This window comes from Tiliqua scincoides, chromosome 3 (assembly GCF_035046505.1).
Source record: "Tiliqua scincoides isolate rTilSci1 chromosome 3, rTilSci1.hap2, whole genome shotgun sequence".
NCBI lineage: Eukaryota > Metazoa > Chordata > Lepidosauria > Squamata > Scincidae > Tiliqua > Tiliqua scincoides.
In genome coordinates this window covers 214557083-214578816 of record NC_089823.1, presented here as the reverse complement: position 1 = coordinate 214578816, position 21734 = coordinate 214557083, and the positions used below count along the sequence as shown (strand labels likewise).

The window sequence follows — 21734 nt, the reverse complement described above, 5'->3', positions numbered from 1 at the left end:
GTCCAGCCCTGGTTGCAAGAATGGTCAGCCAATACATTTGCATCAGTTTAGAAAACTCCATTTTCAACATATTTATTTAAACAGATGTCAAGTTTCAGAGCTGGCTTCAAGAGTTGGCATTGCTGGGCAGCTGTCAGTGGCCTAAAAGCACTCCCTGCAGATCTCTGATACCACCCATGTGCCTATAGGCATTGTGTCAGGTTGGTGGAGCAGCTCTCTTCATAAGAACGTAAGAACATAAGAACAGCCCCACTGGATCAGGCCATAGGCCCATCTAGTCCAGCTTCCTGTATCTCACAGCGGCCCACCAAATGCCCCAGGGAGCACACCAGATAACAAGAGACCTCATCCTGGTGCCCTCCCTTGCATCTGGCATTCTGACATAACCCATTTCTAAAATCAGGCGGTTGCACATACACATCATGGCTTGTACCCCATAATGGATTTTTCCTCCAGAAACTTGTCCAATCCCCTTTTAAAGGCGTCTAGGCTAGACGCCAGCACCACATCCTGTGGCAAGGAGTTCCACAGACCGACCACACGCTGAGTAAAGAAATATTTTCTTTTGTCTGTCCTAACCCGCCCAACACTCAATTTTAGTGGATGCCCCCTGGTTCTGGTATTATGTGAGAGTGTAAAGAGCATCTTCAAGCTCATTCAGCTAGAGAGTGCCCATAGAGGACAATTTGGTAAGGGCCTCCTGAACCCTGGAACTAGCCATTAGTCAGTGTATTAGCATTATTTATTAAGATCATTTATAAGCAGTCTTTCCTGCACTCAGAGGGACACACAACAATACCGAACACAATAAAATCTATAAAAGAAATAAGACAACGAACAGCAAAGAAAACTACATCACTACTCCAAATGCCAACCAAAACAGGTGTGTATTACATCACCTCTGGAGTGCTGCCTGAGAAGAGGCACCAAGAAGGTCATCAGCAATATATGTAGCTATATATCTGTCTGTGAAGTTTACACAACCTTGCCCAGAGTGTGCCGTAATGTAATGTCTGATGACACTGAACTAGCATAGCTCTTGGTGCACTTCTGTTAAAGTTCTAATGTGGTTGCTATGGAGCAAGCTCTTGGGGAATGATTTAATTTGGGTCAGGCACACATTGAATAAATATATGCCACTATTATACATGTCCTGGAATATTCACAAAAGACTGATATAAGTATGACTAAGAGCCCACTTAACTACACCCCCCTCCGGCTGGCAATGCAGCTGTGCCAATGGAACACATGCTGGGTGTGGGTGTGGAACACCATGCCTATGGTGGGGAAGCAGTCACAGAGTTCTTCTCAAGGTAAAGAGGACAAACAGGTTCCTCAAGGCAACTTTTGTTCCCTTACTTTAGGGTAAGCATCCCCAACATGTTTCCTTAGATCTACACCAGCTACTTTGCTGGCGTAAATCTAAGAAAAATAAGAGAGAGCGATCAGGGAAAGATCAGGGAAGCTCCCCTGATCTGCCTCCCACCCTCCCTCTATTCCATCCAACCCCTTCCCTCTTCTGTCTCCTATCCATCGCCAGCCTACCCTCCCAGCCATTGCTTGCCTTCCATGTTGGCTTACCTGGATTGGAGCAGGCCATCGGTGGAGGCAGCACTTCTAAAATGGCTACACAGTATAGCACTAGAAAAACATGTATGCTGTCGTACACACCTTTACTGCAGCACACACAGCCCATAGGATTGTGCCACAAGATCTAGAAAATACATGAGTTTCTGAAATAAGCCTATAATCACCCCATTGAGGCAAATTTCTGACTGCCCTAAAAATGGAACATATTGACTGAAACCATTTTGCAATGACAGACAGCCCAATTTATACATCAGCTATGTTGAGTTATTTGGATTCACAGAAGTGGAACACTCAGACTTAACTGCTTTGTGGTGAATAGTCAGGCAGTAATTGCCCCAACTACTCTTCTTTCAAGTGCCCCATCTAAATACACCGACCACCACAGACTACTGTACTGTCAGCTGCGTTTTGATTTTAAAATATTATAAAGCATGTACAATAGATGACACCAAAGTCTTTTGCATGCATGCTTCGTCAACAACCTGGACGAAAAATCAGAAAATATTCTGTGGTGCTAACTTTTAAAGCTCCCTGAAATTTTCAACCTACGTTAACTTCTTTGCACAGTTGCTAACTTAATTGGCGAGCCAAGTCTGTTTCTGGAACTTGCAGATCACCCAATCAGGCAAAGGGCTGTGAAAAGGGGAGGCATTTATCAAATTACCCAGAGGGTTCCATCTGTTATCTTAAACCTTTGTTCTCAAGTAACGGAGAGGATATGCTGAAACAAATACTTGGCTAACGGTTTTATTTGGGACTATATTTTCAAGTGGCTTGTCTGCCATTCAGGATTATTTATGCCAGCCCAACAGAAGAAAGTTGTTTTCTGCATAGCTGGTATGTTAAGTTTTGCTTGTGCCTTGAGCATTGCAGCAGCCATAGGGACTCAGCTGTGGATCACGGGAACAATACTCTGCAAAACCGGCGCACTGCTTGTAAACGCCACTGGACAAGAGTTGGAGAAGTTTATTGGTGAAATTCAGTATGGACTTTTCTATGGGGAGAGGGTTAGACAATGCGGGCTTGGAGGGAGACCTTTTCGGTTTTCATGTAAGTAACAATGGCATCTGAATTATTTAGTACTTTGGTGCATGCTATCCTGGTCAGGCAGATAAGTGCATGCTCCTTTTTCTTGCAAAGAATTCTCAAATCAAAAATATGAAATTATGTTACAGTCATATAGATCATGTGTTTCTTCAATCAACATTTAATGTTACATAATTATGTTAACATAATTTCCTTTTAGATGACGAAAAAGTCCTGCAGCCTGATCCTATGTGTGCTTACTCAGACGTAAGGCCCCCTGTGTTCAGAAGGACTTACTCTCAAGCAAGCAGGCATGGGAGTGCAGCTTTAGGCTGCAATTCTAGCCAGATTTACCTGGAAGTAAGCCCCATTGACTATACTGGGATACTTCTGCGTAGACATGCATAGACATGCAACCCATAGTAGACATGGATTCTATTTTTTTTTTCAAGATAGTGCTTTATCTTTTCACCTGAAATTAATGGGAAAGGAACCCATGCACATGTGCGCGCACAGAAAGAGAGAAAGAGAGAGAGAGAGAGAGAGAGAGAGAGAGAGAGAGAGCTTGTGGAGATACTTATCGGCATTCTAGAGAAGTAGAGCATGAGAAAGAAAAAACCTAAATGCCACAGCCGATCCTATGAAGTTTTATTCAGAAGTAAGTCCCACCAAGCTCAGTGGTTACTTAGGACAAAGAATGTATAGGATTACAGCTTTTAAGTGGGATAAGTGCAAGGTTTATTGTGCTGTATGAGATTGACAGGCTCAGAGTTTCAAGGAATGACAATTGTGCCTATTGTTTGGAATGACAATTGTTTACCTATTTGTCTTCTGGAAGAAAAAATAGTTAAAATGGTCACTCACACCCACATATAAGCAGAACACCATATTAAAAAGGGAAAAGGGGGCATCTGTACATAAGCTCATCACATGCCACATAACATTTATTTTCTTCCCAGAAATAATTTGCAAGCAATTTGCATGCCACTTTCATGAGTCACTTTTGGTGCATTTTATAAACTAGATACATGAAAATGATCGACTGTATTCTATTTTTTGCAGACCAAATTTATATAGGTTATTACTAAGAACTGCATCATCTAATTAAATCCTGTAGCAGGCTTAGCCATTCTGAAAATTCTCCTGATTATTAATCCCCCACCCCTGTCATGGTATGTTGATCTTCTACGTTTAGGCTGGAGGTAGCTATGAATTTGTATAGTGGTCTGCTAAAAAGAGCAGTAGTTGAACTTTCTGCTTATGAAGGTCATGGAACTATCTGAACAACTTATCAGCTGTGCCAGCACTAGGTCACTTGGGTCCTGCAGCAAAGTCCTACACTGGGGGGTCCCTTTGCACTCTCTCACTCAAGACAGTGACAGACAATTGGTGCCACTGATCCTGACTCCCTCCCAGGCCCAATCAGTCCACACCAGGGATGAGCGGTGTGGGGATGGAAGGTGAGGCAGAAGCGCCGCACCAAAGTTCTTTGAAAAGTGCTGCCACTGCTAAAGCTGTGATTGCACAAGCCAACCCAAACGCTCCAGCCGCTCAGAGCACATGAGTTGTGTTTGCACCCTCACAGCTTTGGCAGTGGTAGCAATACTTTTCAAAGACCCCTAGCAGGGTATCACTGCCTCACCTTCCACCTCCACGATGTATGTTGCTGGCCCACACCTGCCCTATCTCCTCCCTGTTCCAGCCCACCCCCACCCCTACAATGAACTTATCTGATTCAGCTGGTCTTTATCCCTCCCCCAGTATCAGCAGGAAGTCTCCAGCCTTCCTGCCAGAGTGCCTGGGCCTTGTACTGCCACAAAGCACTTTTCAACACTTGCAGTAGCGCATGTCAGCAGAATGTGTGTTCTGCTGGCCCAGGTCCTCAGTGGGATTGGGCCATGAGTGTACTCAGTGTGGCCCCTTATGTTGCTACTGTAGTAAAATGAGGTTTTGGCCAGTGGAGAAGAGAATTATTCTACCAGTGGGGTAACCACAAACAGAGACTAAGTGGATTCCTGGACTTTTGAGGTTGCTACCCTGTCCACACTTATTTGGGATAAACAGCCCAATCCTATCCCCCGCCATCCTATCGCATGCAGCCATGCCAATGGTAGAGAAAATACCTGCATGCCATGGTAGAGAAAATAATCAGAAGGTCAACCCCAAGTCTTTTAAAAATTATCTCTGGGTAGGCGTTCTGGCTGCCTATGTGTCTCCTTGGACCCTTACCAGTATAGCTGCATAAGCCTGAGAGGAAGGAGGCAGGGTCGGCTAGAAGATCAAGGATGATCCACTGTGGGTCTTTGCTGGCAGGATCCACCCCCTCCAGCTTGCTCTTCATCCCCTGCCCTCATCCTCCCTGCCACAAGAATGCCCCTAAACTCCCCTCTTTATCCCCACTGCCAATTTACCAGCACCAGCACAATCTTCAGGAGCATCTGGCACATGTAAATGGCCAGAAGTGCAGGACATCAGTGGTACCAGCTTTCATGCCACCATAAAGGGCCTTGCGCTGCCAGAGCATGTGTTCTGGCAGTGCAAGGCCCAGCAAAAGCTTACTTTTAAGTAAACATACATAGGAATGTCTTTTTCCTTTATCCCTCATACAATAAATTGGTGGGAAAGGATGGATCTGGTGAAACTCTTCCTTCTAAATCAGTGTTTCTCAACCAGTGGTATGGGTACCACCAGTGGTACTTGAGGTGGTGTCTGGTGGTACTCGCAGAACCCTTGGACACCTGACTTGCGGTGGCAAGACCAGGACACCATAAACAGTTGCAGGAGGATTGGCTTGGTGGGCAGAGCTCCAAAGCATGCTTTTCCATGCTCACCTCCCAACTACCCTGAGACTCTCACTGGTGTTTGTCACGTTGTATCTGGTCTCCCAACCCAGAAGTAACTGGCAATGATGGCATTGCCAGTTACATCTGGTGGTACTTCAAATAGGTGGACCATGTGAAGTGGTACGGTGGAGGTCAAACCTTGAGAAACACTGTTCTAAATAACTCTAAAAGGTCCAGGAATCCTATAAGATCTGAAGCTGGCAGCCCAACACAGGATTCTGCTCTAGCTGCCACAGAGCAAATTGCTGTCCATGTGACATACCAGTTGAAAATGGGACCTTCCTGGGTGTTCAGTACCTTGACTGATGCTATATAAGTTCTTGTAGGAGCAAGTCTGGGATTGGAGATACTTGTGCTCTCACAAGGGATCATCAATCATAAACCATCAATCCAAAGTAACGTGACTCATGACAGCAGTCACAGAGGTAGGGAAGCGAAGTGGAATTGAAGCAGCAGCAGCAAGACTGGGCACAGACGTATGTCCCATGTGCCTTCATACACCTTCTATGTCAGGTTTCATTACACCCTGAGAAACATTAGGTGTGGTGGGGTTCACTGCACCACGCCAATACTCACACAAACTGGGGAACTGTTGCAGCAGCTCAGTGGTAGAGTGTTTACTCTGCTTGCATCCTCGGCATCTTCAACTAAGGCTGGGAAAGGAAGGATACCACGTCTTGGGAAACCATGGAGATCCACTGTGAACACTACTAACTTAGAGCCCAATCCTATGCATGTCTACTCAGAAGTAAGTTCCATTATAGTCAATGGGGCTTACTTCCAGGTGAGAGTGGATAGGATTGTAGCCTGAGACGGTCCAGTGCTCTGACTCAAAATAAGGCAGCTTCATAAGTCTCTCTACCTTACTCTAAATGTACCAGGAAATAGTAGAATTTATGCACAGTATTTGCATGTTAATGCGTCAAAGCACAGTACTAGCCTGCAGAGAAAGAATGGACTAAATCATCTGCCTTGTTTTTGTCCTATATTTTCTCCCATTAAACATCCTCTATTCTGGCCACCATATCTCTTTTAACTGTGAAGCGAATTTGCTTCCGCCTGTAAAACCCATTCAGGCTCAGGAAAGCCTTCTGCTTCATTTGCTCTGGCTCTCCTCGGTTTCTGGGTCAGCAGTTCATTTTCTAAAGGCCACTGGTGCACGAATTCATTCATTATAATGAAGGGACAGTTTTGCTTCCAGGGTAAAATGGCTGCAGGATTAAATTTTCCCTGATAGTCACCTATAAAACTTTAATGATATGTAAAAGTTCCCAATATAGCTATCAAGGAAAACGACCTATAGCATTCAGAGGAGTGTGTGTGTGTGTGGCATGACACTAAGCTCACTAAAGATTGTTTCAATACATGTAACCAAGATTGTGCTTTAAAAAAAAGCAAGATCAAATTCTGCACCAAAAAAAGAAAGAAAAGAATTCTGCAGCTTTGTTTAATTAGGCTCATCTCTGCATAAGTGCCCCTCATTTTGCTAGTCATGAGAAGGGATGACACATTGCACAAGGGCAATGTAGGCACAACCCAGCTACTGAAAATCCAGTTGTAGACCAGTATGGGAGGTCTTAAGCAGGAGATTCTGGCAGTCACACTTCAGCGTCTCATGTTCTACATGATCAGCATCCTGTTTCTTCTGCAAGTGCATTCCATCCATGTGCTGAAGGCACCACTGAGATTGCAACACCAAAACTTCCTAAACATCTGATTGGCCCTTGGGGATCAACCAATCCCAATGCACCAAGATCAAAGCATGGCCTGAAAATTTACTCCTGCTCACCTTTCATGACACTAGCCATAAAGCTCTGAGTACAGCCCCCTTCTATTTCTAAAAATTGAGCAGGCATTCCATGTGGTACAAATAGGATAGGGGAAAAGGAATTGGCACCAATGTAAACTTTTTATTTCCAAACAAATAGCAGGCACTGAGGCACAGGAGCCCAGATCTGGATCAGGATCATGGTAAGGGGTGGGGTTAAAGTCTCTTTTTCTCCCACTGTGGTTCCAGTCTATGGGGATGGCTAATCTGGCTGCTCTTTTTAAAAGTTAAGCCTGTCAGTGCTACTGATGGGTTTAATATTAACATATATTTATATGTTATACCAGGGATCTCCAAACTTTTCAGTACAAGGGCCACATCAAGGTCACATCATATATTTTCTACATTTTCACGGGCCAAGAAAAATCAGTTTTATAAATGAATGAATGAAATTTAAATGAATGGATGAGTTTTGCTTGGGTCTTTTTGTAATCAGCATGATATGATTCAGAACCAAAGAGACGTTACAATTACAAAGAAATCATTTCTGCAGCTGAGAAATTATATACAAGGAGTAAAAATGTCAAACATTAGCAAATGCCATGACAAAAAAGACACATTGCTGCATAAAATCTTGTGGCAGGTCAGATATGGCCCAGGGGCTGCAGTATGGAGCATGTCTGTGTTATGCGCTTGATTTTAAAAGTTGTATGGCAAGAGACAATTTTCTTCCTAATTTATTGCAGACAACTTTGGTGCCGCCGCCACAGTTAACAGCCCCATCCAAAAGCACACTGCATCAGCAAATAAGGGTTATGGGGGAAATGTATTGGCTAACTAATTTCCATTTCATGCAGTCAGACAGACAAGCTGATTGAGGCTGAATTATCAGCTCTTTTCTACTGCTAGAACCATTGCTTGTCCCAGAGAATAAAAAGCCTGCAGGTCTCGTTTGGAGAATTCAATCTCACTATATAATACATATGTTACACATAGGCACATTTTAAAGTTCCCATTGATTAACTGCATGGGGGAAACCATCTTATGGTACCAAAAGTGATGTATAGACAAAAAGTGATGGCAATCAGACGGTGTTGGCTAAATCTTGGGTAGGTTGACCCAGTTTACTGCATTACAGACTATAAATGCATTTGCTGGTAATTTACAATTTACATGGCAAATAAATTTATTTGAAGTGCCTACATAGCTCTTTCCCAGCATGTCCTAACCACAGCCAGGCAGTTCGAAGGAGTTATTAGCATCGGTTTAATCATATCCCTGTGGACTTGGAGCAGTTAAACTGCATTCTAAGACTCATTCTAAAATATCTTTTTGTCACTAACTGTGCAGAAGTATTTAAAAATCACTCTTTTATGGCAAGCCACAATTCACACTGGTCTAAATATGTGTTTATTTCCACTGCTTATGCATTTCTGTGGGCTGAGCCAAAAACAGGGAGGGGGTGTTTTGCAAAAACATCCTCCATGCTGCAGAACATGTTCCATGTTTTGACCCTAATTCCTGTGAAATGTTCTTTTATTAGGGCATAGTTTCTCAATGTTTGTCCCCACTGTAGCACTTCACATGGTCCACATATTGGAAGTACCACTGGAAGTAACTGGTGGCAGGGACTCCAAGAGAAATTCTATCAGGGGGTACAAAGTTTCTTTGGGGCCCCTTCCCAAAGAAGGAGTGGTGAAACAGTGGGGGGGGGCAGTGGGGGCAGCATTTCTGCAGTAGCTGGAGCCCCGCAGCTGTGTCCCTGAGCTCCCATCCACTCCTTCGTGGTCAGCAGATCCACAAGCCAAAGAGCTCCTGGAGCAGGCCAGCTTCCTCCCAGATGTGACACTGTTAAGGAATGTATGCATTCCTGGGCCTGGTGCATGTGGCTTCTGGCAGTAGTCACTGCCATGTGCATCCCGTGCAGGCAGTAAGTCTCGGTGAGATTGGAAAATGTCAGATCCCAGGAACTTTCTGGGCCCCCTCCTTTGGCTCCTGGGCCCCCTTTCTGACCCTAGGCCCAGGTACAAATTACCCCCTTTACCCCCCTCTCCTAGGCCCTGACTGGTGGTGATGTCATCACCAGTTACTTCTTGATTGGGAGGCCAGACATGACACAACAAACACTAGTAAGAGGCCCAGGGAAGCTGGGAGGGCTTTTCTGAGCATGCAAAAAGCTGGAGCTCTTGAGGTCTCCCTGCTAAGCCGAGCCTCCTCCACTGCTTGTTGCACTGCTGGTCTTGCTACCAGGTGGCGGGGATCTAGTGGTCCTGCATGCACCACCAGATACTACCGCAAGTACCACCAGTGGTACAAGTACCACTGGTTGAGAAACCCTGCCCTACTCTGATCTGAGTGCCATGGTATCCACATAGCCAAATCTCATCAGTCATTGTGGGGTGTAACATACCAGCTACACAATCTCTGATCAGTGTTTTTTTCCAAACGCTGTTTAGGAGAAAAGAGCATGTGCAAAGCAGCTGCTAAGAGAGGCAGTGAACAATCCCCCTCAGACTTCTTTGCTTGTCTCTGGGGAAGCCTTGGGAAACTGTAGCCATCAAAGTCTGATAAACACATGGCTACATCCACAAGGCTCCACTTCTGCAAGGCTCAGGTAAGATTCTGCTCCTAGAGATCTTACAGCATGTATCAGTTGCTGGTTAATACCTATGAGCAGGGGGCTTATTGTATCCAGATGATTTATGTCATCTACAGCAGTGGTTCCCAAACTGGTGGGTTGTGACTCACCGGCCCGGGAACCACTTGTCCCTGGCCCCTAAAGGGGTGGGGAGGGGGGAAGTCGCACCACTGACGGGGACAGGGGGGGTTTCACTTACCTCCACCTGTGCCAGGCTCCAGGGGGTTGCGGAGAGCCCCACAGATACCACTACAGGGCTCCCCAAACCTTAGAAAAGTTAAAAAAAAAATAGCAATCAGGAACCATTTCCAGTTTCACAATAAAAAACTGAAGTGTTTTCAGATCACCATTTTTAACTTTTCTAAGATCTGGGGAGCCCTGCAGAGGCATTTGTGGGGCTCTCTGCACCCAACCCCCCAGAGGCCAGCACATGTGGAGGTAAAAAAAAAACCCTGCTGTGTTCCTGGCAGTGACATGATCCTGGGGAGCACTGATCTACAAGATTACAGCCATACCTTGACTTTCATTACTTTGCTCCTTCAGCCATTTTCAGTTATAGCCACATTACAAAGTTCATCCACGTGCTTTCATCCGTCATCTGATTTCATCCAACCTCCCATGGTATTTGCCAGTGTTCTTATGTTTATTTTTCGCCAGCCAAAATAAATTTGCAAGCTAAATAAGGCTGCACTTTGATATTCATCCATTTGTGACTTTCATTCATACTCTGGTCCCTAACCAGACAAAAGTTCAGGTATTGCTGTCCCGGGGGGGGGGGGGGAGGTCCCATGTTCATGTATGTGAACCAGTCTAACAGCCATTCTTAAATTTAAATGTGAATTTCTCAGTCTTATTCTAAGTGATTTTTAAGCTTACCTCTGTCTCTGAAGACTGAAAAGGTCAATCTATCTCTGAAGGCTGGAAAGGTCAAACTCAACCTAGGTTGCAAGGATTGTACCCACGATATCTATTCTTTTCTATTTCTTAGAAAACTGATAGGTCTCCATTGACATTACAGCCATCTGATATGCATCAGTGTTGCTCTTTCACAAAGTTCTGTTCTTCTCACACGTATCTTCCTTCTTACCATTATCTCAGTCCCAGAGATAGGACCATACACAGGTGTAACTAAGCAAGGCCTCAGCTTTTGCAGTGGATAGTGAAGAATGGTAATTATCTATACACATAGGAACAAGACAGCAGACTGTGGTTTAGGTAGACAATCTTTATCTGATAAATACAACCTGGCAAAATTCTGTAAAATGTTCCGAACTTCAATTGTTCTTATAATAGTGTAACACAATATAACTGTTTCTCAAGGTTTGTCCTCCATCATACCACTTCACATTGTCCACCAATTCAAAGTACCACCGGAAGTAAGCGGTGATGACATCACTGCCAGTTACTTCTGGGTTGGGAGATCAGATATGATACAACAAACAGAGGCTCAGGGTGGACAGGAGGGCTTTTTCAAGTGTAGAAAAGCCTGCTTTAGATCTGTCCACCTGAGCCTCCTACCGCTGTTTGTTGTGTTACATTCCTGGTCTTGCTGCCGGGCTGCGGGTGTCCAGGGGTCCAGTAAGCACCACCAGTCACCACCTCATGTACCATTGGTGCTACCCATACCACTGTTTGAGAAACACTGATGTAGAATTTTAAGATGCTAGCAATTATCTCTCCTCCATTTGCATGCTGTATAGTACATTTTTATCAAGTATAATAACCAGGTGGCATTTTTCAAAAATGGCCATTTTTGCCTAGTGCTTCCTGTATAACCCTGTGGTTATTTCTTTTTAGTTTTTCCAGATTTGTTCAGAATTATCCCTGCAAGTATCCATGTCAGCGTCATCCTCTTCTCTTTGGCACTGTTGGTGTTTGCTCTGATTGGAACAGGGTTCTTCATGTACAATGCATTTGGCAAACCTTATGAAACACTGCATGGCCCATTAGGACTCTACCTGTGGAGCTTCATCTCATGTAAGTCTTCTAGTGTAATTCTATATGTAAATATACAATCACCATTGTGTTTCTCAGAATCTCAGAAATAAAAGTAAGAGGGGGAAGGGCCAAAGCTCAGTGTTGGAGCGTATGTTGTACATTGAGGTGGTTCTAGGTTCAGTCTAGGTAGGGAAAATGCTCTTCACAATCCCTGGAGGGCACGTGCCAGCTCGGAGATGACACTGAACTAGATCAGTAGTTCTCAAACATTTTAGAGGCCCTGGAGGCTGCTGCCTGATTTATAAATGCCAAGGGTATGTCTATAATAGTGATTGGGCAGATTGTGGGGTTCTTAATTGGTTAGGCTAGTTTATTAACACATCTAAGAGAAGAGGAGTTGGGGAGGAAGAGTTGTATGGTATTTCATGTTCTTATTGTGATAGCATAGACAGGGGAATGCTATAAAACATGAAAAGAAGTGGGAAACTAGCAAAAGTTTGCGGGCTAATGCACCTATTCCTAATGTTTGCTTCTTTTCCCTATCTTAAAAGTACATGTTTCTCTGCCAGTAGCAAATGAGAGAACCAAATTATTTGGGGTATTTTATTTTAATCCTGTTCACTGGCAAGAAAGCTGGTATTATGCTTGTTCTTAATAGAGAAGGGCAGCAAATAAATCATTTAAATAGGTAATAAGGAGTATAGTGGCTATGGTGTGAGTCAGAAACTGGGAGGTTGCCAGTTCACATCTCACCTTAGCTCCAAATTCACCAGGTGGCCTAAAGGCAAGCATCAGCCTTCACAGGCAAAATGGGGATCATATGAATACAGAAAGCTGCCTTAAACCGAGTCAAAACATTGGTCCATCAACAGCACAAACTGACACAGATAGAGCAATGGAGACCATTCTATGCTTGGTTGAAAATGAAGTTGTAGATGTATAAGATAGGGCATTTAGATGAATGTATTGTATACATGATATATTACATATGGTATGATATGGTATGATAGACAAATGATATTAGAGGCTAACCTAGAAAAGGAACAAGATTAGGAGACGTATTGATTGATTAGATATATTGATATATGATTGCCTGCACCCTCTAACAGTGTGTTTTTGTGTTGTATATTGAGTTCGTGTTGGTTTATATTTGTTGTTTTATTTTGGAAATAAAAAATTTTTTAAAAAAATTGGTCTATCTAGCTCTGTGTTGTCTCCATTGTGGCAGCAGTTCTCTAGGGATTCGGGTCAGGATTTTTCCCACCTAGAGATGGAACCCGGGACTTTCTGCATGCTAAGAAGGTGCTGAGCTGTGGCCCTTCACCTATCTTGCTTGGTTGATAAGGGCCCAATCCCATCTAACTTTCCAGTGCTGATGCAGCTGTGCCAAGGGGGCATGCACTGAATTCTGCAGTGGGGGGACAGTCACAGAGGCCTCCTCGAGGCAAGGGAAACTTTGTTCTCTTATCTTGGGGATGAATTGCAGCTGCATCAGTGCAGGAACATTGGATAGGATTGGGCCCTCAATCAGGTAATGTAGCTCATTTAAAATATGCTTCATAAATGTTAGGTATTATTATTAAGAAAATGTTAGATTGTGCTCAGTGATATTCTCCCATATATGAGTAGTTCAGCAAGAATACATACCTTAAAGTGGTTAACTATTACACAGTGTCTCCATGACCAATCACGTAAGCAAGGTGATCATTAAAATCCTGACATTTTGGGTGGAAAAGACAGTTCTAGGTAGACTTGGACTAGGTTCTGGTATAGCTCACTGGAAAGGATCACAGTTGCAAGGGCTGAGTTATAAAATACTGAAATACAACAAAAATAGAAGAATGAGTCTACTCTGCATGTGCTTTTTTTCTTTTTAAGAAAACTGACAAAAAGAGTAACTTTGCCATTTCTTTTCTTTCAGTTTCATGTGCTTGCCTGATCATGATACTCTTTTCATCAGAAGTTAAAATCCACCACCTTTCAGAGAAAATAGCTAATTATAAAGAAGGAAGCTTTCTGTTTAAGACTCACAGCGAGCAATTTGCAAATTCATTCTGGATCATCCTGGCATGCTCATTTGTACACTTCCTGAACATTTTGCTAATCCGCCTCGCTGGATTTGAATTTCCTTTTTCAATGTCAAAAGATTCGGAAACAGCAAATGGAGGAGTCGACCTAATGTACTAGGCACATTTTGAATAGTTTCATACCACTGGCTCAACTTGGCCTAGCCCAGAAGATGTCACCTGTATAAGGGCTGGTTCTTTACAAAGATGTTATGAGCCAGAGCCATTTAAAGTGATATACCAGCATAAAAAATGAATTGAGTAATATGTGTTAATGGTTATATTCCTTAAGTGTTACTCTCAATAGATGATTGCTTTTAGCTAGGAAAATATTTGGTTGGTTCAGATGTAATGCCAAACCATGGTTTGTGCTAACTGTAGCATAGATGGAAAAGAATTATTTCTGGTTCAGACATACAAATCATGATTTTTGTGGTTTCTTTTCCCTTGACCTCTCTGAGAATCAGAGTGACAATATCAAATATCAACCTCCAAAGACAGAATAACTTCCAAAATGATGACTTTTCAGTTCCTATGCAACACCAAACCACAGTTAGCCCATACTGTGGTTTGCAAACCAGACTTAAACCATGGTTTTAGATTCTGATTTGTGGCAAATTTTAACTACAGTACAGGTGTGCACTACTTTGCGACCTTCTGACTTACGACAGGATTGCATAACTGATGACCACATGTGGTCACATGGTTGTCATGGGGCACACACCCCAACCCTCCCAAAGCTAGGGGAGCTCTGCTCCCCTCCCCTCCAGAGGGTTGTCTGAGCCTCCCAGAGGCAGCGCACATCTGTGTGTTGCCTCTACAAGACTCAAACTGATGGAAATAGTGTCTGTTACTTGATTTCCGGTTTCCTCTGTGAAAACAGAAGTCACGTGAGGGACACAATTTCCCTCAGTCTGAGCTCTGGGAAGCTCAGACAACCCACCGGAGGGAAGGGGAGGGGAGCAGAGCATCCCCTTCAGAGGGCCCAGATTGTGCCATGTACTACTTGACAACAGGGATCGTGGTCCCAATTCCTGTTAAGCAACACACTACTGCATAGATGGTATTTAAACATCACAACAAACCATTATTTGGAATGACATCCAAAGTATTTAATTGTTTGTTTCCCCAGACTAGAGTGTTCAAGGAATGTAATGTTACTGAATTAGTAAGAGAAAATAGCTGTCTAAAAAGCTAAATTTCAGTTGAAATCAAAATATAGGTAGTACTTTTGGCAACAGGATAGAATTTTTGTTCATACGTGAAGAAGTTGATGCATTGGAATTGTAACCATTAAAAATCCATATGTCAGGAAAAGGCCAAGATGTCAACATCTGCCCCAGAAAATTAGAATAAGTGTCATTTCATGAAGTGGGACTAATATTAAGAATAATATCAAGTATTAATGTAGAGTTAATTTAAATGCTAGTGTTCCTTCTACAAACACTACCAAAGAAGTTCCTTAGTGCTGTGTGTTTAACTGTGTTTGGAGACCTGGGCCCAAATGTACTATCCGAAAGCTTTATTTTAATGCAACAACTCAATTTAATGTTTGGTCCATTTTGTAAAACTGTTATAGTATTTCCTTTTTCACTTTTATAACAGTCAGTTTTGGAAATATAGGTCTAACCTGCAAACAAATGCTTCAGGTATTGAATAAATTCTATCCCTTCTACTGTAGTAGTTTCATTAATTGTCAGCAGGAAGGAGGCACAAAGAGTAAGAGGTGAAGAAAACATCTGTGTAGGAACTCCTTATAACTTATTCAGTACCTTATTGTTCCATTTGGTATAACTGAGTGGGAAGATTTTCGGCCATTTGTACCCCTGCCATTTCTCCCATTGTGCTCCTGCTTTTCTTATTTTATCCCTTCTGGTTCCTACCGTTGACAGTTTTCCAATATGTGTGTATGCATACCAAAATAGATACATATGAATCATTGCGCACCATGGTGCATCCTTTAATTGCACACCTACCTCTTTGTACACTTGTGTAAGAAAAGTATATCTCATTTTTATGGTACATCCTCACATATCTTTGGGTCAGGTATGCTATATCTTCCTAAGGCAAATGAACTCTACAAATGTATACTAGTTTTATATCAGTATAATTGTTATGGGACTGGTCCAACTGTTACACCTGAGCAGCCCAGTTCATTACAAAATGTCCCCGCTTCCTGATGCGCTATCCTGTAGCCTCAAAATTGCATTTTATCATTTTAACCAAATTACCATTTTGGTTACAAATGGTACCATACATACCATACAATGGTATCTAAATTGTGTGTGACAGACAATTCAGATGACTTGCCCTCCATGTGATTATGAGGCTTCAGGGTGGCGCACTGGGAGAAGGGTACAACATGCACACTCATCCCCTCATCATATGAAAGAGGAGAGGATCAAATGTATCATTCAAATTGGTCCATGGCTTCTCCTCCAAGTATCCTGGTATTAGAAGGTTTGTGAAGATCTCCCCCATTTTTAGGCTAACCATGCCCTCCCCTGCAGCCGTCTAAAAACAGAAGCTGAGGGGGCTGTCACAAAATCCAGGACACTGGTAATTCAAGACTTGGGATACACCAGCACAGAAGATGGGGTCTAGCACTCTGTGGAATCTGCAGGCCGTATCTATTGGGAGTGAGCTATCTAGGTTTGCAAAATGGAGAAAAGAGCTTATGATATGTATTAACACATCCCATTAGGTAGGATGGCAAATCAGAGCATTTATAGGAAGCACTACAAGAGAACTTAGAAGGTGGTCAAACAATTCTCCTTTCCCAGATGTTCCAAGGCTCAGGTCTGGTACTTAAGGCAAATACAATAAATCTACTAGGCTACAGTCCTATATACACCCCTGAGAATAAGCCCCACTGAACACAGTGGGACTTACTTCTGAGTAAGCGTGCTTAGGATTGTGCTGTTAGTCTTGTGATAGCCTAATCCTGATAGTGCAGGCCACTGCTGGAACTAGCATTCTGATGGCGGAAAACACTTTACGGCTGTCATGAATAGCCTGCAGCTTGCAGAGCACATGCTACTGGCCTGCCATCAGCAAAATCAGAGAGGCTCCACGCAGAGTGCAAACAGGAGAAGGCCCATTTACCCAGGCAAGCCAGCAGGGATGGGTAGACTGGGGTGGCAACAGGGGCAGGAAGGAGGATGGATTGGGTACAGAAAGGGGTGGGTTCAGTGGCAGCTACTGAATCCAATTCCCCTTCCCAGACCCTATCCCACAGTCTGAGTTCATGTGAACCTGTGCCAGTGCCCCCACTGGGGTAGGTTCAAGTAGACCTCTCGTCACCTAGGAGTGAACAAAGGGAACAAATGTTCCTCTGCTTAGAGGAGACCTCTGGGACTGCTCCCCCTGTGGGATGCAGTACATGCCATTTTGGTGCAACTGCATCTGTGTGGGTGGGGAGCATAGGATTGGACTGTGACATGTTATAGTTGAATCAATTTGTTGTGTAGCCATTTGTAGGCTGGACTCCATATATCACCAGAAGAGGTCTCTGTGCCTCAGATTTTCTTCTGTATGTTTTTGCTCTGACAACCCTGTGGAATTTAAAGCTTCCGAGTTAGAGCTGAGGCATAAGTGGCTACCTAAGTGAAGCTTAAAGTAACTATCCTGATGCAACGTATGCATTTATATTGTTATTTAAAGTTTTAATCCCTTTTCATCCAAAAGGATCTCTCAAAGTAGCTCAAAATGAGCAAAGGAACCATAAAACAATCGGAAAACCAAAGTATCAAGAACTACAAGATACTGCAGCAGTAAGACAACAAAATATCAAACGGCATCAACCAAGTATTCTTCAGGAGGAAGTTGCTAAATAAAATGTAAACTGATAGCACCTGTTTTAAACAATGTTGTTTACTTATTATCCCCTGGCTTAGTGACAGCCTGGTAAGGAAAGCCGTTTCTCCAGTGTTGACATTTCCACAGAAACCAAGGGGAGGTCACTAACTCTGCACATGGCCAGATAGCACCCTAGCATTCAGCTCTTAAACACCCTTAGCTCTGTCCTTCTATGAAACGAGGTGCACCGTTTGCCAGCTTGGAGAAAAGAAATTTGGATGACTTCATTTGACTTGGAATGGTAAGAAGGCCAAGGCAATTGAAAGGGTAAATGAGAAAAGGAGGTAAGAAAACCTAGCAACAAAAGAAGCTTGGATAGCTATAGTAATTGCAAGCTGAGACCTCTCTAGACAGTGTAAGCAGCAGAACAAGCTAATTAATGGAAAAGATGAAAAGAAAAAAGAAATATTTATACATTCCTTATCTCTGTTTATGCATTAATTTGGGCTGCCATGCCCAAATTTAAGTTCTTTTAAACTTGAGAAAAGTTCAATTGGGAAGACACATTATACTGAAATATATGTGTGCGCGCAATCATTACACGTGACAATCTTCACATGAAAACTGTCTCCTCCACTTAAATAAATAGGTAGGCCCTTGTATGACAGCAGGTGTTTTGAAAACGTTTGGAAAGGAAACCATCTCGATACAAAAAATATATATTCTCTCTGCTTTATTGGGGTCTGCAAGTATGCAAGAAATAAAAACTTCCTTCTGAATAAATGTGCACAGGATATATATTCCAATGCACATGCAATTGAAAGAAAAGCTGAATGGCATCCACATTTGATGCATTTGAATTCTCAACTGATTCATGCTCACAGTCCCTCATCCAGCAAGTGAAACGCCTATCTCTGGATTGAAATATATACTGGTTAAGTATTAGCAAGGAAGCCACAGCCAATTACATGTTCCCCACACTGGTACTAGCAATTAAAAAAATGTGCCCCAATCAAAGTCTACCCTATGTGAATGTATCTAAACTAGAAGAGTGGCCATCATCACAACCTGTAGCAGTGAATTCCATAAGTCCAAATGTTCCATACATTGTATGAAGAAGTGAGTTTTCTCAAGTTAGGAAAGCATATGCAGAAGCCACCAGTTTATGCAGGTGATAATCTGCAATGTGATCTTTGGCTCGCAGAGATACTGCAGCAATTAGACAGAAAGCACAAAGCAACTGGCTTGATTTTTGCACTCAGCTTCTCCATGGAAACGAACAGGTGCCCTGTTTAAGAACAACTTGATCTGCCTATTTCCGGGACTAATTAGAAGAAGGTAATCAGAAAATATGAAGCCATATGGACCAATAGGTTGCGGCTATATTCCTGGATTAAATTTGCTGGCAGAAGAAACATCAAAACTCAGGGCTCTGAGTTTTAGTCTTCGATGCTATGAAGGTTATTTATTTATTTAGGGGTAGCACTGGAAGTCCTGTTTGCTTCTGACCCATTCCAATTAAGTATAAACACCAAAGGAATGACCTTGTTGTCGTAGTGGTGGCCAATATTTTTAGGCATTGCAATTTGCTTCAAAATAATGAGAGAGTGCACACTCCACTATATTTATGTAGCCTCGCTATATCTTAGGCTTTTGTCTGCTAAGCAGGGAAACAGGCAGAAGCACAAGGTTCGAAGGCAGGCGGCGGTATTGGCCTGACTCAGTACCATATTTAGGTGCACAGTCTCTTATCTGGGAGTGCCACATATCATCCATTGCCTGTGCAATGGCAGCTTTGGCTGTCCACCTATACAGCTGCTTGCAAGAACAAAACAAGACCCAAAAGAAAATAAAAATCAACCCCAGGACCTAACAAAAACCTCTTGGCAAAACCTCCCTTGTTTTCTTTCTGATTGGATAAGGAATACTTCATAGTGTATTGGAGAAAGTTCAGTAATCACAAATTTCTCTAATTCTTTTTGTCTCCAATTCTTCAGTTTCTTACAAGATCACTGTACAAGCATGTCCTGGTATTCCCAGGGGTTCTGTTCTAGAGCCCCCCTGCAGTTAAGTGAAATTGTGGGTAGCAGGGCATGACTCCCACACTCTGGACACAAGGGGAACTCTGCTCTCTTCACCTCCAGAGGGTGTTCTGAGCCCCACAGAGGCGATGTGCGTTCGCCCACAGCCTCTGTAGACCTCAGAATGACTCTTAGAGCAAAAAAGTGACTTCTGGTTTTTTCGTAAAACTGGAAGTGACTTTTTAATGTCTTACAAGGCATTAAGAGGCCCATGGAAGCCAGCCTGTGCAATGGCACAAGTCCAAGAAACGTCACATCAGGCTTTCAGGCCTGAGAGGGGAAACAGGATACCACGTACGCTGGTGCTGCTGATCCCAACCTCTTCCCAGATCTGAATCACCCCCTTTCTGTCCTTCCCCTGCCCTGTTACACCCCTTTCAGTTTGCTCCAAGCTCAGCCTGCTCCCAAACCCCTCCCCTTTGCATGTCTTACAAGACCCCCAGCTGCAATCTTTATCACTCCATTTCTCACAAAATCTCATTATACTCCACAGCAGTTAACAGTTCATTTCGTTGTTTATTGCAGCAACTGTTTTTAAATGTGCTTTTCCTGCAGAGAATGCTGCGAGCTATTATTTCTGGGGCAATTATAGACCAATTAATAAAGAAAGACACTTCGGTTTGTTCTGCAGTTGCTTTATGTTGCTCGTAAGGCAACTGCAGGGCTTGGGCAGGGGCCCTTTTTAAGGGAGAATCAGCTGGTGGGAAGCAGGACTTAAGCCTCTCACCTAATATAAATGACCCTCAGGTTGTTTTGAGTTATTCTCCCCACAACTGGGCTCTGAAACTGCATGAAAGTCTGGTGTTTGCGGGGGAGAATCAGCAATCAGTAATTGCCCATCCTATCTATCAATGTTGCCTTACCAATTGTCCCTACTAGCACCCCACATTTGTGTTAACTTGTGTTTGGGAACCTATATTTGTTGATGTGAAATTTCATCTGGGGCAAATAAGGGTATAAAACATATGGCCTGCAAGCTGGATATGGCCCATGGAAGCTCTTTATCTGACCCACACTATAATTCCATTCTTCCAAGGCTGCCTTTTCATCAGCACCATTTCTTCTGAGGCTGTGGAACGGAGAGATAGAAGGAGGCCTCAGAAGGCAATGAACATCATGGGGCAAGGGAAAGACCTAGAGGGGTGAAAGAGGGCGATGCTACTGTGGCACTGGGAGAGCCCAATTATCCCATGGTCATATTTATTCATATTCTTGAAAATATTATCAAGATTTGCATATTTTCTGTCAGATGCAACAAATGAGTTCCTACACAAGAACAAAGTGCTTATTTCTGGCCATCGTCTGCTTAATGATGTCACTTCCTGCTTAATGATGCCACTTCCTGCCCTCAGCAGACACCATAAATGATATTCAGCCTGTTGTATAAAACAAGTTTGACACCCGTGCTTTAAGACATCTAGAATTGTGCACTGCAGGGAAAGAGCAGCTGTGGCAGTGGTGGTGTTGGGGGTTGGCCAGACTGAGCACTGGCCAAGGGTTCATGCTCATCATCAGGTCACCTGACTGGGCCAACCTGTGAACCCTCTGTACAGGTGACAATAGCAGTGCCAATGGCATTCAAAGAGGTGGGCAGGGGCCCAAGGAATACTGTGCAGTCAGGGCCCTCAGCAACCCGGTGCCAGCACAGAAGAGTGATAGGGATGCTATCTTTCTGACAACCCTCAAAGGAACGCCAGTATTCCCCAGAAGCCAGTTTACAAACTGCTCATACAGTCATACTTCATAGAGCCCCCAGTATGTCTTGGAACCCCATAAAGTAACAACTGTGTGAGAATACAGCTCCAGTTTGCTTTGATGTTGAGTTATGATAGAGAGCTCTATGATAGAGAGTTCTACTGAATTAACTTACAACTTCAACAGAAATATAGGAGTATTCAATAATAACACAGAGAGCTATCAAATCTTACACACTGAATCTGAATTTATTTTTTAAAAATGAGTTACCAAATTCTACATAGCTGAAAC

At 43.2% G+C, this 21734-nt stretch overlaps 1 protein-coding gene across 1 annotated transcript; it reads left to right on the top strand.

The window, feature by feature from the left end:
* Positions 1–2297: 2297 nt before the first annotated feature.
* On the top strand, positions 2298–15545 carry CLRN1 (clarin 1). The gene is made up of 3 exons (XM_066621204.1): positions 2298–2640; positions 11663–11842; positions 13725–15545. Exons 1-3 carry the CDS (start codon positions 2388–2390, stop codon positions 13988–13990), a joined length of 699 nt encoding a protein of 232 aa, XP_066477301.1. The 5' UTR covers positions 2298–2387; the 3' UTR covers positions 13991–15545.
* Positions 15546–21734: the final 6189 nt, after the last annotated feature.